This window comes from Pollicipes pollicipes, unplaced genomic scaffold, assembly GCF_011947565.3.
Source record: "Pollicipes pollicipes isolate AB1234 unplaced genomic scaffold, Ppol_2.1 Scaffold_4740;HRSCAF=5597_pilon_pilon_pilon, whole genome shotgun sequence".
Lineage (NCBI taxonomy): Eukaryota > Metazoa > Arthropoda > Thecostraca > Pollicipedomorpha > Pollicipedidae > Pollicipes > Pollicipes pollicipes.
The window spans coordinates 9,766,460-9,790,017 of NW_023596545.1; the positions used below are offsets into that span (position 1 = coordinate 9,766,460).

General features: G+C 56.0%; 2 protein-coding genes across 3 annotated transcripts in view; both read right to left on the reverse strand.

The window, feature by feature from the left end:
- The window catches only part of LOC119099017 (5'-nucleotidase-like), a 31,028-nt gene extending 17,834 nt beyond the window's left edge, over nucleotides 1–13,194 (reverse strand). The window contains 1 exon segment of the mRNA XM_037222064.1: nucleotides 13,000–13,194. The gene's annotated coding sequence lies outside the window, so the exon portion shown is untranslated.
- Nucleotides 13,195–14,656: 1,462 nt separating this feature from the next.
- Nucleotides 14,657–23,558, reverse strand: part of LOC119099117 (cyclin-dependent kinase 14) — a 60,758-nt gene continuing 51,856 nt past the window's right edge. For both annotated transcript variants that reach the window (XM_037222200.1, XM_037222199.1), the window contains 5 exons: nucleotides 19,526–19,700; nucleotides 18,403–18,589; nucleotides 16,977–17,072; nucleotides 16,460–16,740; nucleotides 14,657–15,919 (listed from right to left, as the gene is read on the reverse strand). In XM_037222200.1, coding sequence (XP_037078095.1) covers nucleotides 15,725–15,919; nucleotides 16,460–16,740; nucleotides 16,977–17,072; nucleotides 18,403–18,589; nucleotides 19,526–19,700 — 934 coding nt within the window. In that variant the 3' untranslated portion in view covers nucleotides 14,657–15,724. The remainder of the gene's footprint in view (nucleotides 15,920–16,459; nucleotides 16,741–16,976; nucleotides 17,073–18,402; nucleotides 18,590–19,525; nucleotides 19,701–23,558) is intronic.

Consider the following 23,558-nt stretch of genomic DNA (forward strand, 5'->3'; position numbering starts at 1 on the left):
TTAGAGAGAACATGAAGCACAGATGTTGCCCAGTTCCTTATGTGTACGTGCTAAGTGACCAACACAAATCCCGCGGTAGGGATGCATGATGGAAAATTCGTCGGAAGCACTGAACTAATGTTGTCGCACTCGGCACATGAGCAAAGAAATCCCGATTGTGCACGACTTGCTTTTATTTGTGCGGAATGGACATTTGAGGGGTAGCCTTGTCTAATTCCTCTTCACATGTTTTCCCCCGAGAAGCACATCCATGACAATCGAGAAAAACGATTTCGGTTACGATGCATTGCGTGTAAGACAGCATGCGCCTAAATTCCGGGCTGTAGCTGTAAACCTCGCTTTGGATAAACATGTCATATATTAAATCAAATCCAGCCCCAAGATGGGCTACTCTGAGGGATCCTATTTCCCCTTCACTTTTCATTCATACGATGCGACGACCACATCAACTAACTTCTCACAAAAGCGCTTTGTGCATAGGCTAAATTACCATATATGGCGGTCGTCCGGAAAAGTTTAGAAGTCAATGCTCGTCTGTCCGCCTTGTGCACCGAAGCTCGTGAGCGCGCGGCGCCAGAACACCCGGCGGAACAGCTGTGGCGCCGGGGTGCCATCGGCCACTGGCGCGTGGCTGTTGTCGCGTGCCGTCAGCCGGGCCTCCGCAGAATGCACGTCATCCAACGTCACTGGCCCAAGGCCGCGGACAGCACGGCCTTATCACGGGGTGAGAGTTTTGTGGTCGGCAGCCGTGTGCCGTCAACGACGTGACCTGCAGGCGCGTGCAAAGTTTTGCACTCAGGGTGGTCAGGGTATCGGAAGCAATGTGCTAGCCGAGTTCGGCGAATAGAGACTGCCGCCAGGACCACCGAGCAGTACCTAACTTGAGGTGCGCCGCGCCAGGATGCTGATGAGGTGTGCCGCGCCAGGATGCTGGTAAGGTGTGCTGCACCAGGATGCTGGTGGGTGCGCCGCGCCAGGATGCTGGTGGGTGTGCCGCACCAGGATGCTGGTGAGGCATGCCGCGCCAGGATGCTGGTAAGGTGTGCTGCACCAGGATGCTGGTGGGTGTGCCGCCCCAGGATGCTGGTGAGGTGTGCCGCCCCAGGATGCTGGTGAGGTGTGCCGCCCCAGGATGCTGGTGGGTGTGCCGCACCAGGATGCTGGTGAGGTGTGCTGCACCAGGATGCTGGTGGGTGTGCCGCACCAGGATGCTGGTGAGGTGTGCCGCGTCAGGATGCTGGTGAGGTGTGCTGCACCAGGATGCTGGTGGGTGTGCCGCACCAGGATGCTGGTGAGATGTGCCGCGCCAGGATACTAATGAGGTGCGAGTGCTCAACTTTCCTTAGCAACTCCCCGGAACCCATTTGCAGAAGCTGAGAATGTCAAGGTTTGGTGCGGTTGGGGGCTTCGATAGACACTGGTGTCTGGGTGATCGGTTTCGATCGACTGCAGCTGGTATCAACGACGACACAGTGGACGTGGTCATTGGAGTATAAGCCACAGAGCAGGAGGTACACAGAGTGGGTTGCTTTGAGCTCACGAGACATGACTGGGCCGTTTGGGTCGATGGCGGTAATGAAGAAGCTGCAAAGATGTCCTCCATTACCACGAGGACATCCGTAAGTTCGTCGTCTGCCTTTGTTGCTGCACACAAGCTGACCTCTTCTTGGAGTGGTTCCAGCAACTTGGCGCTGCATCCCGCACTGCAATTGCATCAGGGGGCCTGCTCTGCGGGACAAATCAAAGAAGAATTATCTTATTCAAGACTGACAGCATCTGGCCGCCTCACTGGCTGGGTCACGCCCTGTGAACTCTTTTGTGTGGGGTCACGCGAGAAACCAGGCTTTCAAAACAAAACCAAGGACAGTGCAGGACCTGCGGCGGCTGTGGCGGCGGCCATGCCATCCATCTCCGATGAAACCTGCCAGCATGTTGTTAAAAAGCTCCCCAGAGGATCGAGACAGCCCTGCAGGATCGGGGGTCGCATGTGGCGGAAGCATGATAGCCGACTAGCTCTGTGTTACTGACAGCTATTATTGCTCGTTTGCACGTGACAGTATTGTAAAGCATCCACGATATGTCCATTTAAAACGTCCGCGCTTTTTGGCTGCAATGACGGGTTGTAAATTGGTATGAAGTGAACAATCTGATTTGTGCGAATTTGAAAGCGTTTTTTTTTTTCATTTTCGGTGCACCCGTATATTTCCAGCTGAAGCGGAGCGATGATCTGAAATTGGTATATTTGGACAATACGTCTGTGGTGTCTGTTGGGCAATATGTCTGCGCCGTTACGTGCCATCAGAGGTCACGGAGAGGTGGACGGAGAGCCTCGCCGGGTCTCCGCTCGGACCGGCCGGGCAGTCGTGCCCGGGTCTCCGCTCGGGCCGACCGGGCAGTCGCGTCTGGGTCTTCGCTCGGGCCGACCGGGCAGTCGTGCCCGGGTCTCCGCTCGGGCCGACCGGGCAGTAACGCCTGGGTCTCCACTCGGGCCGACCGGGCAGCCGCGTCTGGGTCTGCGCTCAGGCCGACCGGGCAGTAACGCCTGGGTCTCCGCTCGGGCCGACCGGGCAGTCGCGTCTGGGCCTCCGCTCGGGCCGACCGGGCAGCGGCGCCTGGGTCTCCGCGTAATACACGCCGTGCAGCGACGTCTGGGTATCCGTCTTATGCACGTCGGCAGCGGTGTTTGGGTATCCGCCTTATACACGTCGGGCAGCGGTGTTTAGGTCTCCGCCTAACACGCATCGTGCAGCGACACAGACCTCGCAGTGGTAACGAGAGGAAACGCGGCCATTATGGAGGATGACGTTGAACTGTGTGTCTTCCAGCGGCATTAGTGCGGATTGCAGGCGTAGTGCGGTATGTGGCGAGTGCTCGCTGGCAAGAGTGCGCCTAACGTTTTCAGTTCTCCTGCATTGTTTAAAACATGGCGAATGGTACGAGACGTAAAAATGCCTTGCTGCTAGTATCCGGACGAAAAACGTACTGAACTATCAAAGCTGCTTGGAGACATATATCGTGCGCGCTATGATGCCCCGAAGCGCTCGGTGCTACTGAATCGTCTGAAGCTCAGTCAGTGTGGTCAGAATTGTGGTCGGCCGACTGCCGAATTTAAAGTTACGCTGAAGAATGTTGCCAAACAAAGGTCGCTTTAGACCTTGTCGAGATTTGACCGCCTTAAATCCGGCTTACACGATAGGATCAAAACCAAACAGTGCAGACAAATATAGCAGCATCAAAATGTCACATCATCTCTCGACCCATGTTCAAAGTTTGTGGGAAAGAACTCACCCGTGCTAACCACCTTGACAAAGCAACATGACGTCCAACAGCTGTAGTTCGTGGCTTGCATTCCATGTGCAGCACTCAGCTGGAGACGAAAGAGAGACGCACTACAATGGTATGTGTTAGTGAGGGGGGAAAACTCATCTGATCGCTCGCCTCTCCGCCGCTGATGCTTTCTTCAGGCGGGACTCCGAGGTTCATGCGCTCCGGTCCCTCACCAAGGACCGTTGCTCCGCCGCGATACCTGCCGGAGCAGCTTCACAGCTTCCCGGGCGGCCGGCGCGCCGCTGTCCGCTTCCCGGGCGGCCGGCGCGCCGCTGGTCCGCTCGCCCTTGCCGTGGGCTCACTGAGCACGGACGCGGGCGCGAATCCGCCGGGGGTCGACGGTTGGACGGCGCTAACCAGCCGGACCCCGGCAGACGGCCGCCGCTCGGTGAGGGCGCTGACCAGCCGGCAAACGGCTGCTTCTCGGTGACGGCGCTGACCAGCCGGACCCCGGCAGACGGCCGCCTCTCGGTGACAGGCAGGCTTCGTCTCCTGCCGTACGACTAGCAGTATGCGACTCGTCTCCACCAGCGTCTGAGGCTAGTGGAGACGAGGGAAATGGGGCAGTATGCCGTGAGTGAACGGCGACCCCGATCGCTTGAGTTTTTGGTGTTCTGTTGTATTCGGTACCATCACTTGAGAGAAGCGCTTCGTCATGTGCGTGTGGGCATTGTTCGACGTGTTCTCTCTGCTTGCGACATACAGCATGTTGTGGTGTGCTGCAAAAAGTCTCGTATAAACTGTTTTTGGTGACGGGGAGATGCGGCATCCGGTCGGGTCACGTGACATCAGAGGTCACGGCCACGAAGCCACGCCGTGTCTCGCTCGAGACAGCCGAGCAGTCGCTCGCGGTTGGAGCAGTTGGAGCCCCGTACAAAACACATTGAGGAGCGACGCGGGCTTTGCAATGTCAGTGCTCGCTTCATGTTTTAGGGCAGAGCTCCCCATTCATGTGTAAGCGGAGATTATGGAAAGTATTTCGGTAAAGCCAAGGCATTGGATATCTCTTTTGTCATTGATGCACAAGTGGTCGGCAGTCTTCACATTGGTTCTGTCATTTATTTGCTTATTATGAATACTTTGTTGCTAGCAGTTCTCCTTAAACCATAGAGCCTTTTTAGATCCTTTCCTTCCCTTCTCACAGCTCCTTCGATGAGACGTCGTAGAAACGGCTCACTCACTTATGTTCCCGTCAGATGGTTCTCTTATGCTTTTAAGCATGCCACAATGAAAAGAGCTTTTTTGTCGATGAGCAACTTACGAAAAAGGCAAGCATGAATGCTTTGGATTACGCAAAGCCAACACCGACGTCCGCACTCCGCCAATGACTAGACAATGCCAACCGGATCTTTAAGCTTGAAACGGTAGCCAGACCGTCCAACCGTTGCTAGATTGCAGCCTTGTTTGGGACTTCTGCACAGAGACGTTTGTCTAGCGATTTTGTCATTGTCGCGGTCAGTATCCGTCCGCGGAGTCAGTGTGAGACGGTCTTAACCTTTGGTGGTCGCAGGATAAGCTTTGGACTGCTCCGGTGTGCGGCATGCTCAAGTTTACGACTGAGGTCGAACGGCAGTCAGCGGCGGGACCGTGTAACATCGGAACGTGACCGTAAGGAACATTGGTATACAACAACGGTCGGTCAGCACCTGCTTAAATCGATACTCTGTATAGGTAAGGGTAGGTTTGCGGCATTTTCAAGTCGAGCGCATATGTTAAGATGTTCGTGTTCGACCACGTGCGATTCTGTTCTCTCTGTCCGTAGCCTACGAGTGATCATAATGACATTTGGAACAGCATAGGCATGTTGTAAAAGCTAGAGTAAAGGTAACGCAAGATCACGGAGTTCCGGCGTCACAAAAACATTTAACTTTACGGGCAGCTGTAACTCGGCGCACCTAATGACTTCGAATACCATGACCTAAGATTCGCTCGGATCACTTCTTGGTACATGTGTTCTCAGTGATTATTCCGGTCCGAATACCAAGGTCGAACATCGCAATTCACCTTCTTAAAAAAAGACCTCAGAAGATTACACTTCGTGGGTCATAACCTTGATTCGGTCATGTGACAACTTTGGACCAATAGCTCCCACGGAAAAAGGTCGCTGGGATATCATAGCAAACTCCTTCTACAGCTCTCTTAAATGCAAGGAGTGTAGCAATTCACCAGTGTCTTTCACATGGTTTGCGTAATACGCACCAATGGAATCATCCTTCCCCTCTTTACCACGACCTGAGGGGCTACTCGTCAACCTGAGATGGTTCGCCAGGGCACCACAGTACGCTGGTTTTTGCTCCGTCTGTATCCGGTGTAAGGCCAAATGGCAGAAACCCCAAACAAACCACCGTCACGACAATACCCGATCCATTTCCGTTCATTCATCATCCATACCGCCACCTTTCCCATGCGTCAGCCTCGCATCTCGCCCGGTGCGAAAAGCTGGAGTCCGCTTCCTGGGCGTGTTCGCGGAAGCCAACCAAAATATGCATGGCCTCGGTAGGGAAAGGATTTCTGCCCGAGTAACCCTCCGAAACCAAGCTCCACTGCATGAAGCTGTGCTCTATGAGTCACCAAGTTTCTAAAAAGGGCGATATTTTCACAACTCAAAGGAGTCTCCTTCTCAGAGAGGGCCTCACAGCCAGGAACATGAGCTGCAGTTCACTGAAGGGACCCTGCTCTAGATGTAGGATCTTTTGATGTAGATTGAGAATTTCTTGCCTTTGTACAGTGACCTTCCTTTTACAAACAGAGCCTCGTAGTACAGGAAACTGGCCTCCTGGTGCACAGCGTGGTCACTAGCTCATACCGGACATTTTCCGATCCAGCAAAACCAAAATAATAGTTTTCCGCAAACTGGTCATCCTGGCCCGAAACAGGGATTCGCTGAAATATGATAAGCACCTTGTTCCCAAGCATTGAGCCTCCTGGTGTGGTGCGTCCCGGTGCGTCCCGATCAAGAACAGAGGCTGACTGATCCTTGGAGGAGCCTCTCGAGCCACAAAATGAGCCTTTTGGTGTAAAGGGGGTGGCTCCTTTCTCCAGAACAGGGCCTCCTGATTCATAAAAGATGGTCACTTTAACACAACATAGGGTCTCCTGGTCCAGAGCAGGGGCTACCGAAGTCATAAAGAGCCTGCTGATCCACAAGAGCGGCTTCTTGACGCAAAACGGACTTCCTGGACCTGATTAAAGATATCCCAGCTCAGTTTCAGCGGTCTCCCTGATTTGAATCCTAATAACAAACGTGCAGCTACAAACCTTTTTGGTTAAGAGGGGTCTCCGTTGTCTTTGGGGCTTCGCGGCCCGCTCAGCTGCTGCGGCTATTTGCCATCGCCTGCCTCTCATTCGGACAGGAAATGTAGGTGCTGTGCAGAATGGAACCACTTAACCCTTGGAATGTTCTCAAAATTTGGTTTTGGCGAAAAACATATATTTTGACCTCATACATAACACCGAGGCAGAATATATATGTACATATATATGCCTATACACACACATATATATATATATATATATATATATATATATATATACACATGGCAGCACCCCTTCTTACTTACCAGTCGTCGAAGACAATCCCAAGTGATCTCCAACTGTGAAATAGGATAGACTCATAGGCAAGCGGAGCATGCTGCGGTGGCCGGCGAACCGGTACAAACCACGGCGTGGGCAGAACACCAGGCCTCCACAGGGCCGTGTGGAGGCCCTGTGGAGACCTTTCCCTGTACGGTCTCCGCGGGCGCCATTCCATTTCTCGGAGGGTGGCATTCCACGCACCAATAAGCGGCATATCAAGTAGCTGTGGGTTGCATACCAGGCATTTGTGAATTGCATACCAGACCTTGTTATCCTGGTGGGTGTTATTTTTAGTTAGGTATTGATTTGTTAAACGAAGCGTAGCCATTTCGTCAACAGCCTCGCCAGTCTCTAAACGTGGCGAGCAGAATGGCTGCTGATCACGGGTGGATAGGAGGATCTGCACCAGGGGTGTCACATTCCAAAATCAGTGTGGGTGGGGGGGGGGGGGGGTCTGTGCTGATGAACGGGACTTAACCTACCACCGAAGCCGGGTTTCTTCCCAAATTTCGGCCACTCCAATTTGCGTCTCGAATGTTCAGACTGATACACAATATTTCGTCAATTCCAAACTTACTTTGCGGGGGCAGAATAACTTCCTGTTTTAGGGAGACGTGAAGCTGCATTTCTGGGTGTGAATTCTACAGAAATACATCCTAGTGATACTAGCCCTTTCAATCAACAACACTAGACGTCGTTCATCGTCCAGCCGAGGTGGCCTCGGGCGGTAAGGGCGATTTTACGCCAAATTGTGTGGTATAACACGTACGGACGAGACTCTATGGCAATATTCCAGTACACTGAAACGCTGAACATATAAAGACAAGCATAACTGAGGTTGCACAACGTTCTCAACAGAAATGTCGGTTCCCGGACTGACGGAACAGATAGAGATTGTTGACAGAATAGTTCTCCAGAGTACCGTCTTAAAAATAGGGTTACAGATGTTTTCATATGTGTTAGAAGTTGACATGAGCAAGAAAAGTCTTGGGTGGTGGTGTTTCGAGATGGTAAGTTGGGAGCTCTCACGTGTAAAATAATCGACCTTCAGTGTAGCAGAAAAGTTTGATGACGAGCTATCAAGCAAAAAAAAGGAAAAGAAAGAAAGCATTGTTTATGCCACATTTCTCCGCAAACCGATCAACACCACCCACAAAAATTATCTCCCTGCGGGACACACCACGCAAAATGTGCCGCTCCATTCATCGACAACCCCTTTTGTGGTACAACCAAATGGAAGATACACCCCGAACTGTACTTTTGTGGTACAACCAGGTGGAAGATACACCACCGAGCTGTACTTTCAATCGCCCCACCTCGCAATGTACTCGAGTCCGTCCCGATGGCTCAGCTGGCTGGAGTGCCCGCCTTGAGATTCACAGACCAGCGGCGGGTGGGCCGGAGTCGCTTCAGGCGTTCGCTATCTGTGCTCGAACGGGCTGGCCTGTGGCCGGTGGCAGCGGTGGCGCTAACGGTCAGGTCATCTCACAGACAGCAGGACGGACGGTGCCAAGCGGTGCAGCACGTTAAACTTTTGCGCCAAGTGCCGCCTTTGGCCCAGAATTTTACGTTCCAACGAGGGTAAACAAATAAACACTGCTCTGCGTGCCCGCAGATCCCAGAAATGCATCCGATCGAAAGGTTCGGCAACATAGAAAACTCACGTTCGCCCCAATCACATGCCATTACGCTCCGCACGCCTCAGGACTACTAAGAAAACAGTGCCTGCAACACAAGTGGACAGAGCGTTGTGTATATCTTCTGGTCCGCACTCTTGCGAGCTTAGATATGCCAAAGCATCCTTCCTTTCCGGGAGAACGGATACACGGGACACTGAGTGAGGTGTACCGATTGTGCGGCGTGTTCTCAGTTTAATAATACGTCATATTAGAATGGTGAAGTAAACCGATTTAGTATAGATGAAAACCCATTCATACAAGGCTGACCACATGGCATTAACTCACGTTCTACTCGACAGTGGCAAGTCTGCTTCTCACACAGTTAGGACTGCGGTGCCATTCGAATAGCCAGTCAATGACAAAGCGTGTTAAAAGAGCAAATGGTGGTCGTTCTTGACTTCACATTCGTCAAATCGATGCCTCTTTCAGGACGAGAACGATCATCTTATCAACACCAACTCAGAGCGCCACACGGCTACCGCTCTGATTCCCCTCCGGGCGGCCTCAGGGTAACTTCAGCTACCGCCCTGATTCCCCTCTGGGCGGGCTTAGGGTAACTTCAGCCACCACTCTGATTCCCCTCCGAGCGGCCTCAGGGTAACTTCAGCTACCGCTCTGATTCCCCTCCGGGCGGCCTCAGGGTAACTTCAGCTACCGCCCTGATTCCCCTCCGGGCGGCCTCAGGGTGACTTCAGCTACCGCCCTGATTCCCCTCCGGGCGGCCTCAGGGTAGCTTCAGCCACCGCTCTGATTCCCCTCCGGGTGGCCTCAGGGTAACTTCAGCTACCGCTCTGATTCCCCTCCGGGCGGCCTCAGGGTAACTTCAGCTACCGCCCTGATTCCCCTCCGGGCGGCCCCAGGGTAACTTCAGCTACCGCTCTGATTCCCCTCCGGGCGGCCTCAGGGTAACTTCAGCTACCGCTCTGATTCCCCTCTGGGCGGCCCCAGGGTAACTTCAGCCACCGCTCTGATTCCCCTCTGGGCGGCCCCAGGGTAACTTCAGCCACCGCTCTGATTCCCCTCCGGGCGGCCCCAGGGTAACTTCAGCCACCGCTCTGATTCCCCTCCGGGCGGCCCCAGGGTAACTTCAGCCACCGCTCTGATTCCCCTCTGGGCGGCCCCAGGGTAACTTCAGCTACCGCTCTGATTCCCCTCTGGGCGGCCCTAGGGTAACTTCAGCCACCGCTCTGATTCCCCTCCGGGCGGCCTCAGGGTAACTTCAGCTACCGCTCTGATTCCCCTCTGGGCGGCCCTAGAGTAACTTCAGCCACCGCTCTGATTCCCCTCTGGGCGGCCCCAGGGTCATTTCACGGTGTTGATCGGACGAGGCATCACCGAACAGGGCACGGGCTTCACTGGATTTGGTCGAGAATCATTTGGCTGATATGCTCATTGGCATAGCCGGCATTCGACTTCGCAACCGACCGACCTGTCGCCTCCGGAGTTCATGTTTTGGGATAACTTCAGGAACCACGTCCTCGCGAACAGGCTAGCGAACTTTCACAACCTCAGTACCGCCTCCAGACTGAAGGGATAGGGTTCTTTTCGCTCTTTTTAGGTGCACACTGAGGCTGGACAGGTCGCCCAGAGCCCTCTAAGCCGCTTAGCTAACAATGGGATACAAAATTATAACTAAGTGAACAGTAAAAGTTGAGGCCCAGATTGCTGGTTCTATTATGGGAAGTATGTGAAGGTCGCGGAATTTTACGGTGACGTCTGCAACCGTGCATAAATTTTGTGAGCTACCCAAAGGCATGACCTGGGTCTCGGTGGCCCGTTTACGTCTGGGTTTAGCGTCGCTCATTCACCTGGGCTTATCTTAGGTGACACTCTGCCCGGGGTTTGTGGCGCATCTTTTGACTGTGACAAAGGCGTCCTAATCGGACATGAGCCTTCAGGCCTTCTGATCGAACGTAACGGCACCGAAATGACCGTGTTTACAGGGGAAAGAAGCCCGGGAACCGAGGTCCCCCTAGGGTGCGACTGCACCCGACTGCTTCGTTGGACCTTCTCGGGTACAAATGACATACCCGACCCCTACGCATTTTGGTCACTATTTTAAAAAGTCTAGGAGTGCAACCAAAACAACACCTTTTATTTTAGGGCAGCTCCTACGGCGGGGTCGGCTATTACATGGTACTGCAGGCTGCAGCGGCGGCTTGTCTGACACAGTTACGCCCTGCAGCTCCCACTGACACCGGTGCGTCGCCGGCATGGGGACAGCCCTGGCGTGAGTGGGTCGGTCCCCGACCTTAAGCCTTGCATGACCTCGGTTCACGCGTTTCCCCAGACTGGTTTGCGGCTCAGCTAAAACCCGCTCCGTCGACCACATTCAGGGCGAACAGAACGGACAGATGGGGCTATCCGATTGAGGAAGACTATCAGGGAGAAGGCAACCTTCCTCTCCATCGTGAACACGCCCGCAGAGCTAACTTCCAAGAAGTGCGCCTCTTGTTTGACTGAACGCTCGCGACTCCTGGCCCCACCCACTCCTCGATATTGTAGAAATAATCGCGTGAGGTGTGATAGGGTGGATCTTCCGGTCGAGGTGTTGAATCTACACCGCTATCTCCCAGATTTTGATCAGTCAATATGTGCTATGGTTAAAAATATTCAATATGCTTATTAAGCTATTGCGCACATATGATAGACTGGCAAGAAACAATGATTCGCTTCCTTAACAGAAAACGATACTGTCCTACAAATGAAAACCTTTTTGTCACTTGGAGAGGTAAAAATGTAATTTCACTGTGTTCTCCATGTATTTCCATTTGAAGGATTATTTATTGGCAACGGCGCCATTCAATACACATAACACGTAAATGAAAGCCATTCATGGTTCGAGAGGAGAGCACAGTTTCGACACATCGCAACACCTATCATAACGGTCGCGCCGATGATCCCGCCCGACGCCGCGCGGCGAGCCAAATGCAGCGACCCATCGGGGCACGAAGCAAAGTTACGTCACCCCGACCCGATCAAGATAGCTCCGGCTGCCTCGGTAAAAGGCCGTGGTGCGACCGGCTAATGTGCAAACGATGAATACCTTTTTGGAGGGGAATGCACAGCAGGCAACGAGGCCCACTTTCTCACCACACCGGTGCAGTGCTGTTATGTCAGGCCTCGTGCAATCCAGCTTGGCCGCGAAGGGAAGGGTTCTCGCTGTGAGCATGCCACGCAAGTTGTTAGGGGGCCCGGGTCTTACCGGCTGATGGTTACTGGTCTTTGTCCCCACTGTACCAGTCAGGTAGAGCGTAGTTACTTTGGCGTCATAGCTTACACCCACTAGCTGCACTATTGCATTCCCTCCGGATAGCCAGCTAAGTTTGACATTCTGCGTTCCTCCGCGCCTTATGTTTGTGAGACAGAAAGTAAATAAATTTGAGTCGCACCAAACCTGTGATACGTATTTCAGAGATCTCTTCCCTAAGCCCACACAAATATCCCAGCATACATGTACATGAGTTGGCTTAGACTGCACGATCACACCGATCTGCCGACCAGTCATCTCAAAACGCATAGCTCAGGAGTGCAGTGGTTCCGAATGGAGCAGTTCCTAACATGTCAAAACGTCCAGCCCTTGAAAGCACCAAATATTAAGACAAACACATCCCCTCCCTTGCACCTCCCCCCCCCCCCCCACCTCTCTCCCTGGGAGAGAGTTCTGATTTCGGCCACTTAATTTTTAGATTTTTATCAGGAAACATCTCATGAGCGCGTGGAGGGCTAGACATAGTAGGTACACGTATTTGCCGAGACACAAACATATCTGCCCAACGTCTTTCGTTTCCCTGCATTCAATTTATATGCTGATGAAAACTCCCTTATGAAATTAAACCAGGTTACATGGTATGACATGCATCAGTTCAACGGAAATTTACGCGCACCGTAGGCACAAATTTAATGAGGAACATGCATGTGGTGGTCGTATTAATAGCAGGTGCATGTTCCGCACCACCAATACCCTAGCCCGTTTAGAAAAATTGACCGCGCTTGGAGGGGGACGCTGAGGTGGAGGGAACACCGCAATTAAGTGCGGTCTCTCCCTTGACGGAACTCTGGATCCGTCAATGACTGCTGCACCATACCCTCTGAGATCTAATTTGACGCCATACTGTTCCGCAACACGACCGCCATGCGGAACAGGCCGCACCAGTGCATCGGCGCGTTCCAGACGTCCTGGCAGATATAGCACGTTCAGCTGTCAAATTATTTCCCCTGTGGATCCCGTCAGCAGTTGCATATTGCTTTCCCTCAGATTGATAACAACGGTCGAACGCTTGTCGTATTAGCGACATTTACAAATCGTATCATAAAGGTTGCCAGATTAGCAAGGGTCTTCGGAAACTGGGCACGTGCGCTAACCAGCGTTAGTGTGTCTTAAGATACATTCATACAATGCAGGGCTTCGACTTACCCACGTTTTTTCCAGTGTTTCCAGACGCCCCAGATAAGCAGGAACTTCCTAACAATGGAGCAGCCACCAGAGACTCAATCGGATCAACACTCCGTAACCGCGCAGGCGTCCGCCCGTCCCGCGCGAGAAGTACAGGGTTTGCAAATGAACGGGGCTGTGCGAGATTCGCGACTCAGCAGCCCCGTGCTCAGTACCACGCGCGGTCCAGTCACTGTTTTTCCCAGCAATGAAAAGCAACGAGGGCTCGCTCATTGGCTGCTTAAGTCAGCCGCTGACGTCATGAATGCCTGGACGAGCCCATTCCACACACACGGGGTAGGCGAATTATGTGGGACGCGCTGCCTTTCTGTTGTACAGCTGATGTCATTGCCGTGGGAATTCCAGCCGGTGCACCCGACAGGGAGACGGGGAGACGTCGACGACGCCTTCCTTTGGTAGTGGGAATCCCGTGGCTCGCAGTGCGTCCTGGCGCAAAGAAACATCATCTCATTCATTTAGTGGTTTCTTTTTATTTAAGCGCCTCGTTGGTCATGGGTGCAAATGAATCGTGATAAGGGTGTCATAACTACCTGGCCGAAGTTATCTTGACGGGGGGAGGGGGCATGACATCTTGGTTCGGCTGACTGTCGTGAAAGGGACAGGGAGGGGATGGGAACGGGCGCTGCGACACCGAACAGCTCCTCGCGGGACGGCGGTGACCAGATCGTACAGCAGCCGGTGGCCGTCGCTGATATCTATCATGAAGTCCTTTTCCCGGATCGCCTTGAAACAAGCTTCCACCGCCTCGAAAACCAACACAGATAGCGTTCCGACAGGCCCTGCCATCTGCTCCCCCCGAATGCCAGTGAAAGAGTGCGCACCGCTGCTGGCGCCGTCGCATTAAAACATTTCGCGGGAGTCAACCTATTTGCGCGAGGATATGTGACGCACAAGCCGAAGGACCCGTCGTTGTTGGGCCACTTCAAATAGTCCAAAGGATCCTTTCATGCATGTCCGCATTTCTCGATGCATCACCACAGCCAAGCGCACCGATGACTGTGCGATGCGCTCTTTACAAATGACGAGCGGTTCACTAAGCTGGTCACTCGCCCTGCCTCCTTGCTGAGTGCAGTACGTGGCATATTCCGACCCCGGCCCGCCTGAGCAGCCACATGCTTCGAGGCTCGTGTCAGGCCCGCTTGAAAAGGTAGTGCCCTGTCCCCATCGAGCCAACAGTTTAAGTTAAATGGCGATGCGCAGCCCACGTTAGGTATCATCCTTGCACGCTCAGTGGCCTCCTGTTGTCATGTTGCCTGCCTTACTCGCCACGGTTTTCGGGATCGACCACAAACCGTTTTTGCTCTCAAACACGCCCGATGTCTCGAAATAAATGAAAATGTCCGCAGCAGCCGGGTTGAACACTTCGAAGCGGCTAGCTGACAGTGCGGTCTGGGTCAGGTCATTGGCGCTTGTTCGCAACCCCGCCCAGCCCACCCTCGACCCAGCAGCCACGAAGGCCGGTTCGCGCAGGCCCCAGTACGCAAGACCTGATTAGGATCAAGCATGATAAATTAGGTTACATCCGCGCCGAGACTCCACTAGCAGGACGACACCCGCAATGCACGCCCGAACACGCAACGGTACGTTGAACACATCGCAACGGTAAGTTAAAACCAAGTATGCGCTGAAGATTCTATTTCGAAAACCAGCCTAAGCCCAAAGTGCATAAAGCGCAATGACGTCATGCTAGCGTGCTCAACATTCTCACCAACCTGTCCAGCTCGACATTCGCGATGACAAGTGGACCGCACTCACATACCCACAAGCGGCAGTCGGTCCGGCACTAGAGACATCTATCGGACCGAGTCCGGAACCGACACTGACCGGAGCGCTTCGATGTCGCTCAGACCGGCCACGCATCGTTGGTCAGTATTGCCAACCTGTGGCATGTCGGGTCGCGCCAAAAGGAGGCCTCACCATGGGTGCTCCGCACTAGAACTGGGGATGAGAACGCACGGTACCCTGTAAACCAAGACGCGCTACAAGCCGAGCAGAGTTAGCCGTCTCCGCCTCGGCTGCGCACGTCGGGCAAGCGCTGGCCTGCGCGTTGGCACGCATGCGGCAGGCTAAAATGTCGAAACTCAACACCGCACCGTTCGGCGCGGCAGGCTTTCACATCGCAGAGATCGAACGACTAGCGTGGCACGGCGGGATGAAGCGGGGCGGCGCGCCCGACCGACTACTGAGCGGGACGCTGTATCAAAACCGGAGATCTGGGACATTGCAAGACACTGAGAACACGACGAGCCTCGCGAATGCCACTAACACAAAATCGACAGCACACAGGAGAAAGAGAAAAAGGGTCGCCGAAGGTTGTCTTTGGTCCTGGGGGTCATCCCCAAAAGACAGAGCAGTCAACCCCGAGGCGCTCGGCTGGAAGGAGTGCACAAATGGACAGCACACAGTGTCCTCCTGCCGCGCGTACCGCCGCTTTCCGCCGGTATGGCAGCGTCCGGTCAGCGACAGCCCCGCGCCACACAACACGACCTTGCTCCTCACCGTCATCGCAACAGCTGACTAGAAAATCGCCATCACAGGCAGTTTCTTTGGCCGGAACAAGCAGACTGCTCTATGACGGTCCACCGTCGCTACGGAACATCACACTCGTCCCCGCCCGTGACTAGACTGAACGGGGCCGGCGGGTGGCGCGTCGGCGCCCTCCGCGCCCCTGGCGGCCAGCGGCGTACTAATGCCTACGGCGTCGCTCGTGCGCCACCCTGAGCACGACCGGCGCGAACTGAGTCGCCTCGCTGTGCAGTCGCACGCCAGGCACGCTGAAGACGCTCTGCGAGGGGTGCAGGGCGGCCAGCGCCGCCGGCAGATCGGCCAGGTAGGCGTGCCCCAGCGCCTCTTCGGCGGTGATGCGCTGCTCCGGCGCCAGCTGTCGGTGGGGCGTCGGCCGGCGTCAGACGCACTCAGATCGGGACGCAGGGCGACACGCATTCACGGCAAAGCAAATCGGTACGGCACATTGCGGGCGAGGATAAATACCGGACAACTCGGTACGGCAGATTGCGGGCGACGATAAATACCGGACAACTCGGTACAGCAGATTGCGGGCAAGGATAAATACCGGATAACTCGGTACAGCAGATTGCGGGCGAGGATAAATACCGGAAAACTCGGCACAGCAGATTGCGGGCGAGGATAAATACCGGTCAACTCGGTACAGCAGATTGCGGGCGAGGATAAATACCGGACAACTCGTCATGAAGTGGTGAGCAAAAACATCGCATACGTGGTCCAGAAAGCACGTTTTGAAACAAAACATACGAGAAACGTCCTCGCCTCTACGATCTCACCACACCGACCGCAAATATCGGATGCATCACAGCTCACACAAGCGAACCAGAACGCGACCATGTCCGGACTGCGGCCGGCCCCTTCCCCTTCGAGAGCCCCTCACCCGCGATGGACTCACGTGCAGGAGGCGGGCGGCCAGCGGCTCTGCGTGACTCAGCTCGGCCAGCCGGGGGAAGGCGGCGCCGAGCCGGCGCGGCCGGTGCTGCGCCAGCCGCTCCGGCCGGTAGTGCGGCAGCGAGAGCAGCGCCGGCCACGAGCGCGGGTCCGGCGTGCCCGTCACGCGGAAGATCTTGTCCAGCTGGTCGGCCACGTCGCGCACGCCCGGGAAGCACGGCACGCCCGAGATCATCTCGAGGAAGATGCAGCCGACGCCCCACATGTCCAGCGAGGTGGTGTAGTCTGGCGGAGGAGGGCAGAGGAAGGGTCAACATCCCACCCCACATGTCCAGCGAAGTGGTGTAGTGTGGTGGAACAGGGCACCGGTGGGGTCAACGTCCCACCCCACATGCCCAACGAGGTGGTGCAGTCTGGCAGAACAGGGCACTGGAAGGGTCAACACCCCACCACCTCACCTCCCATCCGGCGGTCCGGGCCGTGTGAGGTCAGAGGGGGTGACGCGGCCACCGCTGGCTCACCTGTGGAGCCGAGCAGGACGTCCGGCGGCCGGTACCACAGCGTCACCACTTCGTGAGAGTACGTGTGGCTCGGCACCGATTTGGCCCGTGCCAAACCTGACAACGGAAACAGCGTGTCATTAACCCAGTGGGTCACGTGTGTGTCAGCTAGAAGTAATGTGTGACGAGTTACCGGGCCGATCCAAACGATGCCATCACCTGCACATGTCCAACTCCCATCTCCATCGGTCCGCCAGCCTCCTCCCCCACTCTGCTCCGCCCCCTCCCCTCCCCAGCCATGTCCCGCCGTTCCTCGACGCCTCATCGTCCCCACCGCAGAACACTAGGAGCGTCAGCCTGGGCGGCACGGGCTCTCGTGCGGCCTGCGGCGACGACGCCGTAACCGTCCGCACATATACAACGAGTACGGTGAGCGCGAGCGGCGGCCAGCAGCAGCGACGCTGGATCCGGGGCCGTGCCAGCAGTTCGTCTGGGGAGAGTTCACACAATACGCGGCGACTGTCAGCCGCGCTGACCCGTTGCCATGGCAACGTCGCTCCACCTCAATGGCGCTATAAGCTCTAGCTCTGGTGAGTGTCATGTCATTGGGGGTTTACGACGCACTCAGCTGCTGGGGCTATATGGCGTCGCCTGTCTCTCACCCTGGCAGGAAGGGCGGGCGCCGCGGGGAATCGAACCCCGTACCTCTGGTTTCCCAGACGCGCAGTGGTTAACGCAGACGCGTCAACCACTACACTACCGGCACCATATATATAAGCTCTAGCTCATTTATGCTGTAAAATACGACTGATTTTTTTACAGGCAATTACTATTATGATTGTTAACAAGCCGGCTATTACCCGAAGCTTGGATGTGAGCTATATTCTAACGCAGCCTCCCACAAAGGCAGACGAAACAGCGTACTCAGCAGACAGACAGCACACATTGTCTAAAAGTGCACAAATGCTGATGGCCAATCCTGCCTGTGTTAAGTAGGCCAACAGGCAAATGAAGAAGGGCATCAAGACACTGTAACATTGTTTTACCTTTCCCATCTTAAGTCATACTACAGCGCAGATGGTTCTGACGGATGACATACTAACCGTGACTTACCGAAGCGCATTTAAGGTAATACATACCATTTTAAAACCAATTTAACAGCTGTTGCAATGCTGCGTGGTTGCATTCATCTTTGCAATGCTGCACTGTTCCATTAATCAATACTGTATTCATCATTCAGCCGCTGAACCGCCACACCACCGCGTCTGAAAACGGCTGTGCCTCTGATAGCCCCTCCAGCTCCCCTGGGGGAACCACCTCCTCCCTGACGAGTCTCCGGCTGCCCTGGAGACAGCGCCTCGCCGCCGAGCCTGGCCACCCGTCCGCCCCTGAGACCCCGCGACGCCGCAGACCACGCCCCGGCGTACGGGCGTCAGCCCGCTCTCACCGAAGTCAGCCAGCTTAAGCTCGCCGATCTGCGAGATGAGCAGGTTCTGCGGCTTGACGTCGCGGTGCAGGATGCGCCGGGCGTGGCAGTAGCTGAGGCCGCGCAGCAGCTGGTACATGAACAGCTGCACGTTGCGGCCGTGCAGGCCGCCCGGGTGCTGTTCCAGGTACTGCGACAGGTCCGTGTGCTGCCCAGCCGGCAGCTGTCAGGGGTGCAACGGGGCAGGGACGGCAGGGGCACGGCGGCGGCGGGGCAGGGGCGGCAGGGGCATGGTTGCGGCGGGGCAGGGGCGGCAGGGGCATGGTTGCGGCGGGGCAGAGGGTGACAGGGGCACGGCTGCGGAGAGGCAAAGGGTGACAGGGGCATGGTTGAGGCGGGGCAGGGGCGGCGGGGGCACGGCTGCCGCGGGACAGGGGCTGCGGCGGGTCAGGGGGCGGCAGGGGCACGGCTGCGGTGCGCTGGGCGATAGCAGGGGCAGGCATAAGACACGGCGTTGCAGGGGAAGCGATGGGACATCCCAGGTGGAGACAGCAGGGACACGGCCGGTAGCGGTCGGGGCCACGAGTCACGAGATCACAGCGGAGGGGCGTGGCACCGCAGTTCCAGGGCACTGGTAGGGTTAATCAAGTAGGACGATGTTTGCAAGCATCGTGTATGTACAAACAGCACTGGCTGCGGCTTCAAACCGCCTGGGAACGGTCGAGGCTACCGTCAAGAAGACGTATTGAACTGCAAGATGACCATCATCATAGCGGCAACCGGGGGGTCCGAGCGAGGCCCATAACCAAGCAGCAGCACTGCAACGGAATGGGCCCCACACCTCAAGACGGAATCAACCAAAACCTTGCGTTTGGCAAGTTGCAACGATATCCCACGCAACAGTGAGCTATAACCTGCAATGCATGGCCCAGCCGGATGATTGCTCTCACAAAGTGCAGCCATGATAACCGGGAGCGATGATGATTTGAGCTTTAGGGCGCACTGACTGCCCTGGATATTTGGTGCCCGTGCTAACCGGTAGGGTCATCGCTGTCTCATGGTACCCGGGCCCAGAGCCCAGGAGCCCGCACGTTCCCGTTCCCTGTCCCCTTCCCCGGGACCTGCATCCTCGCCGGCCACTCACCACGTATTCGAAGACGAAGGTGAGAGCATTGCGGGCGTGGATGATGTCGTGGAGGATGACAATGTTGGCGTGCTTCAGCTCCTTGAGCAGGCTGGCCTCGCGGATGGCGGTGAAGGGGGCACCCTCCTCCTCCTGCAGACGGATCTCCTTCAGCGCCACCGTCTGCTGCGTCAGGCTGCCGAGGTACGCCCACGTATCACACATCGACCCCTTGACTGCTGCCGAGGCACGTCCATGTGTCACACCTCTACCCCTCGACTGCTGCGTCAGGCTGCCGAAGCACGCCCACGCGCCACACCTCTACCCCTCGACTGCTGCCGAGGCACGTCCATGTGTCACACCTCTACCCCTCGACTGCTGCGTCAGGCTGCTGAGGCACGCCCACGCGCCACACCTCTACCCCTCGACTGCTGCGTCAGGCTGCTGAGGCACGTCCACGCGTCACACCTCTGCCCCTCGACTACTGCGTCAGGCTGCTGAGGCACGCCCACGCGCCACACCTCTACCCGTCGACTGCTGCGTCAGGCTGTTGAGGCACGCCCACGCGTCAAACATCTACCCGCATGGGCCCGTATCACCATGGCAATACCGAGTAGTTGGCGCCTTATTGAGAAATGTAATGAGTGTACCGTCTGTTGCACCAGCTGACGCACGCGCGTATTTATACTGAGCAAATCACAAGAGTTTGGAGTGGCATAATGTCTCGCTTTTGAAATGCTTTGAAATCACGCCTGTCACAACCGTTCCATTTAGTCAGCTGCTCATCGAGGTTGCCGCGGCGCGGGGCAGGAGGACGATGCTGACCAGCCGATGTAGAATATACGACAACAGCGAGAATACAAGCATGTCTGGTGCAACGTTGATAATCATCATCAATTACATAACGTAGTCCCCGCTTTTCGTCCTCACGTATTACCGGGCAACAGCCCGATGACTTTATGCCTCCGTCTCCGCCACACTGGACGCTTCGAAACTGCGAGTCCCGTCACCACCTTCATCCGTATCTGTGCTGTGTGTCCGTTGCGTATTGACTGCATGGGTAGCAATATAATGACAACCGTCAGAGGGGTAACCACAACAAAAACAATAAACATAGAAACCGACATCGATCCACCATGGCATTAGCCTCCTACAAACCCTACAAACCGTCAGAAGGGTAACCACAACACACACAAACATCGCAACTGACATCGATCCATCATGGCATTAGCCTCCTACAAACCCTACAAACCGTCAGAAGGGTAACCACAACACACACAAACATCGCAACCGACATCAATCCACCATGGCATTAGCCTCCTACAAACCCTCTGCATCCGCCAGTGGCAATCTCGTCCACGCCAGACACGACGAGCGGCTATTTATAAGCTATCTGCTGGTATGACGCCCTCGCACAGTCAAACATCGGATATTAACAGCAGGACGTAATTTGCTAATGCATGCCTCCGAGAATACCACGCCCTGTCATGTCCCGCATAAATCACGTCTGCAGCCGCCCCTGCCATGAAAAGCAGCGCAGTTTTTCAGGACATGTCAGAACTGTAGCACCAGTCGCCAAATTCGGCGCGCTACCTGGAGAGAATTAGCCATGAGATGGGAAGAACGGTAGGAGGGGAGGGGGGGGGGGGGCGGGGACAGGTCGTTCACATGGAAGAAGTGTCAAATGCTCGGATAGTTGAGACTTTAATGGCACAAAGTCCAGTGTTCGATGCTAAAATGAATTACAATTCATCCAGGGAAGGAGAGGTGTGACGACAATGCACAGACTGTGAAACAGAAGGCAGGTCGGACCAAGGGCGAATGAGGTACGCCATAGGACATACACACCCGCGACACGTTTGCATGGAATCGCGAAAAAGTGCTTCGCTTCTGAATCAGCGGATCATGAGCCAACCGATGAACCAGACCATGCACAGTGCAGGTCACGACCAGACCCTGGCAGCAGTGCAGGTCCTGGCCGGGGTCCGAGACCAGATCAGGTCATGACCACGGCCTGGTAGCAGATCAGGTCATGACCAGTGCCTGGCAGCAGACCACGGCCTGGCAGCGGACCAGGGCTGACCAGGGTCTAACAGCAGACCGGGGCGATCAAGGCCTGGCAGCAGACCGGGGCGATCAAGGCCTGGCAGCAGGCCAGGACCGACCAGGCATGGCAGCAGATCAGGTCATGGCCGGGGTCTGACACCAGATCAGGTAATGACCAGGGCCTGGCAGCAGACCAGGGCTGACCGGGGTCTAACAACAGACCGGGGCGATCAAGGCCTGGCAGCAGACCGGGCGATCAAGACCTGGCAGCAGGCCGGGACCGACCATGACCTTATCGAGGCCAGGGCTCGGCGGCTGCTGGCGCAACGACTACAGCACGCGGTATAAGTAACGCAATCCGGACTCTATTAGCGAGCTGCGAACGCTGTCAGAATCAATCACGTGGGGCGGCCCAACAAAACACGGGGTGCTCACCTGCCTGGCGCGGCCCATCCAAAGCAAATATAATGGAACAGGCTCAGAGGGCAACCCAGCGAGGGTACCTGACCTGAGGGCGGCCTGACCACAAACAGAAACTGACGCAGTTGTGCCCGAGATCAAACTGCACCACTTCAACCAGACGTGACCGGTTAGCAAAGCTTCATTCCAGGGTCGCGGAGCACGTCCACGCGTACCCAGAGTAGTGCCGGTACTTGCCCAGTTCGGTTTCAGATCCTGGGAACTGTAAGACAATGCCCTTCGACCGCGATCGGCAGTTCTCTCAGCGCGCTAGACTACCGCACTCGTACCTGAACACCGTCCCGAAATCCCGACGGGATTCAAGACCTAGACCATCTGTCTGTCAGTTCAGTACTGGCGCTCTGCCTGTGCTGATCACTTAACAAAGTCGCAACCAGTACCCCGATACATATACTCCTACCGGGAACTTCAGACCCGTACCGAGGGTCACACACCCTTGTTGAGGGACGAAGACTCCTGCCGCGGGACACAGGTCCCTGCCGCAGCACACAGGCCCCTGTCGCGGGATACAGACCCCCGCCGCGGAGTAGCCCTTATCCCGGGACACATCTCCACCACGGGACAGACTCTGTCGCGGGACACAGACCCTGTCACGAGACACAAACCCCTGTCGCGGGACACAGGCCCCTGTCGCGGGACACAGACCCTGCCGCGGGACACAGACCCTGTCACGGGACACAAACCCCTGTCGCAGGACACAGACCTCTGGCGCGGGACACAGACCCTGCCGCGGGACACAGACCCTGTCGCGTGGGACACAGACCCTGTCACGGGACACAAACCCCTGTCGCGGGACACAGGCCCCTGTCGCGGGACACAGACCCCGGCGCGGGACACAGACCCCTCCCGCGGGACACAGACCTTGTCGCGGGACACAGACCCTGCCGCGGGACACAGACCCTGTCGTGGGACACAGACCCTGTCGCGGGGGCCGGCTCGGCGCCAGGCCGCGCCATTGATCGCAACTGGGCGGCCGCGGCCGCGGCGCTGTTTGCAGCGGCTGCCCGGTGGCCGAGCGGCAGATCAGCGCTCTACCAGCCGCCGTTCCCCGCCGGCCCCATTCATATTCATTCGTCGCGGCCGCCGGCCGGGCCCGGACCGGCTCCCCGGCCGCCGGCGGTGGAGCCGCGGGCGGCCCGAGTCAAGTCAGCGTCAGCGACGGCAGGTCCGAGCTGGCCGGCTGACGCCGGAGCGAGCAGAGCGGCTGCCCGGCTCGGCTGGTCGCCACGCGGAAGTCAGCGGCGCGCCGGGTTTTGATCCATCGCTGGGATACACTACTTCGAGCAATTCTGCGAGAACCCACGGGGCTTTGTCTCCAGGCATATTACTACAAATGGCACCAAAGTGACTGCTTAAGTGTAGCTTGCTGGAAAAGCTTGGCCGAGTGGTACTATGTAGAATAAACCACCGCCACCGAATATTCGCCAGACCCGAGATCGTGCACTGAAATAACAGTTTTCTGGAGGTACCGTAACACTGAAGCCATTTGGCTGCGAATGCGGCGGGCCGCTGACGACGAACATTACAG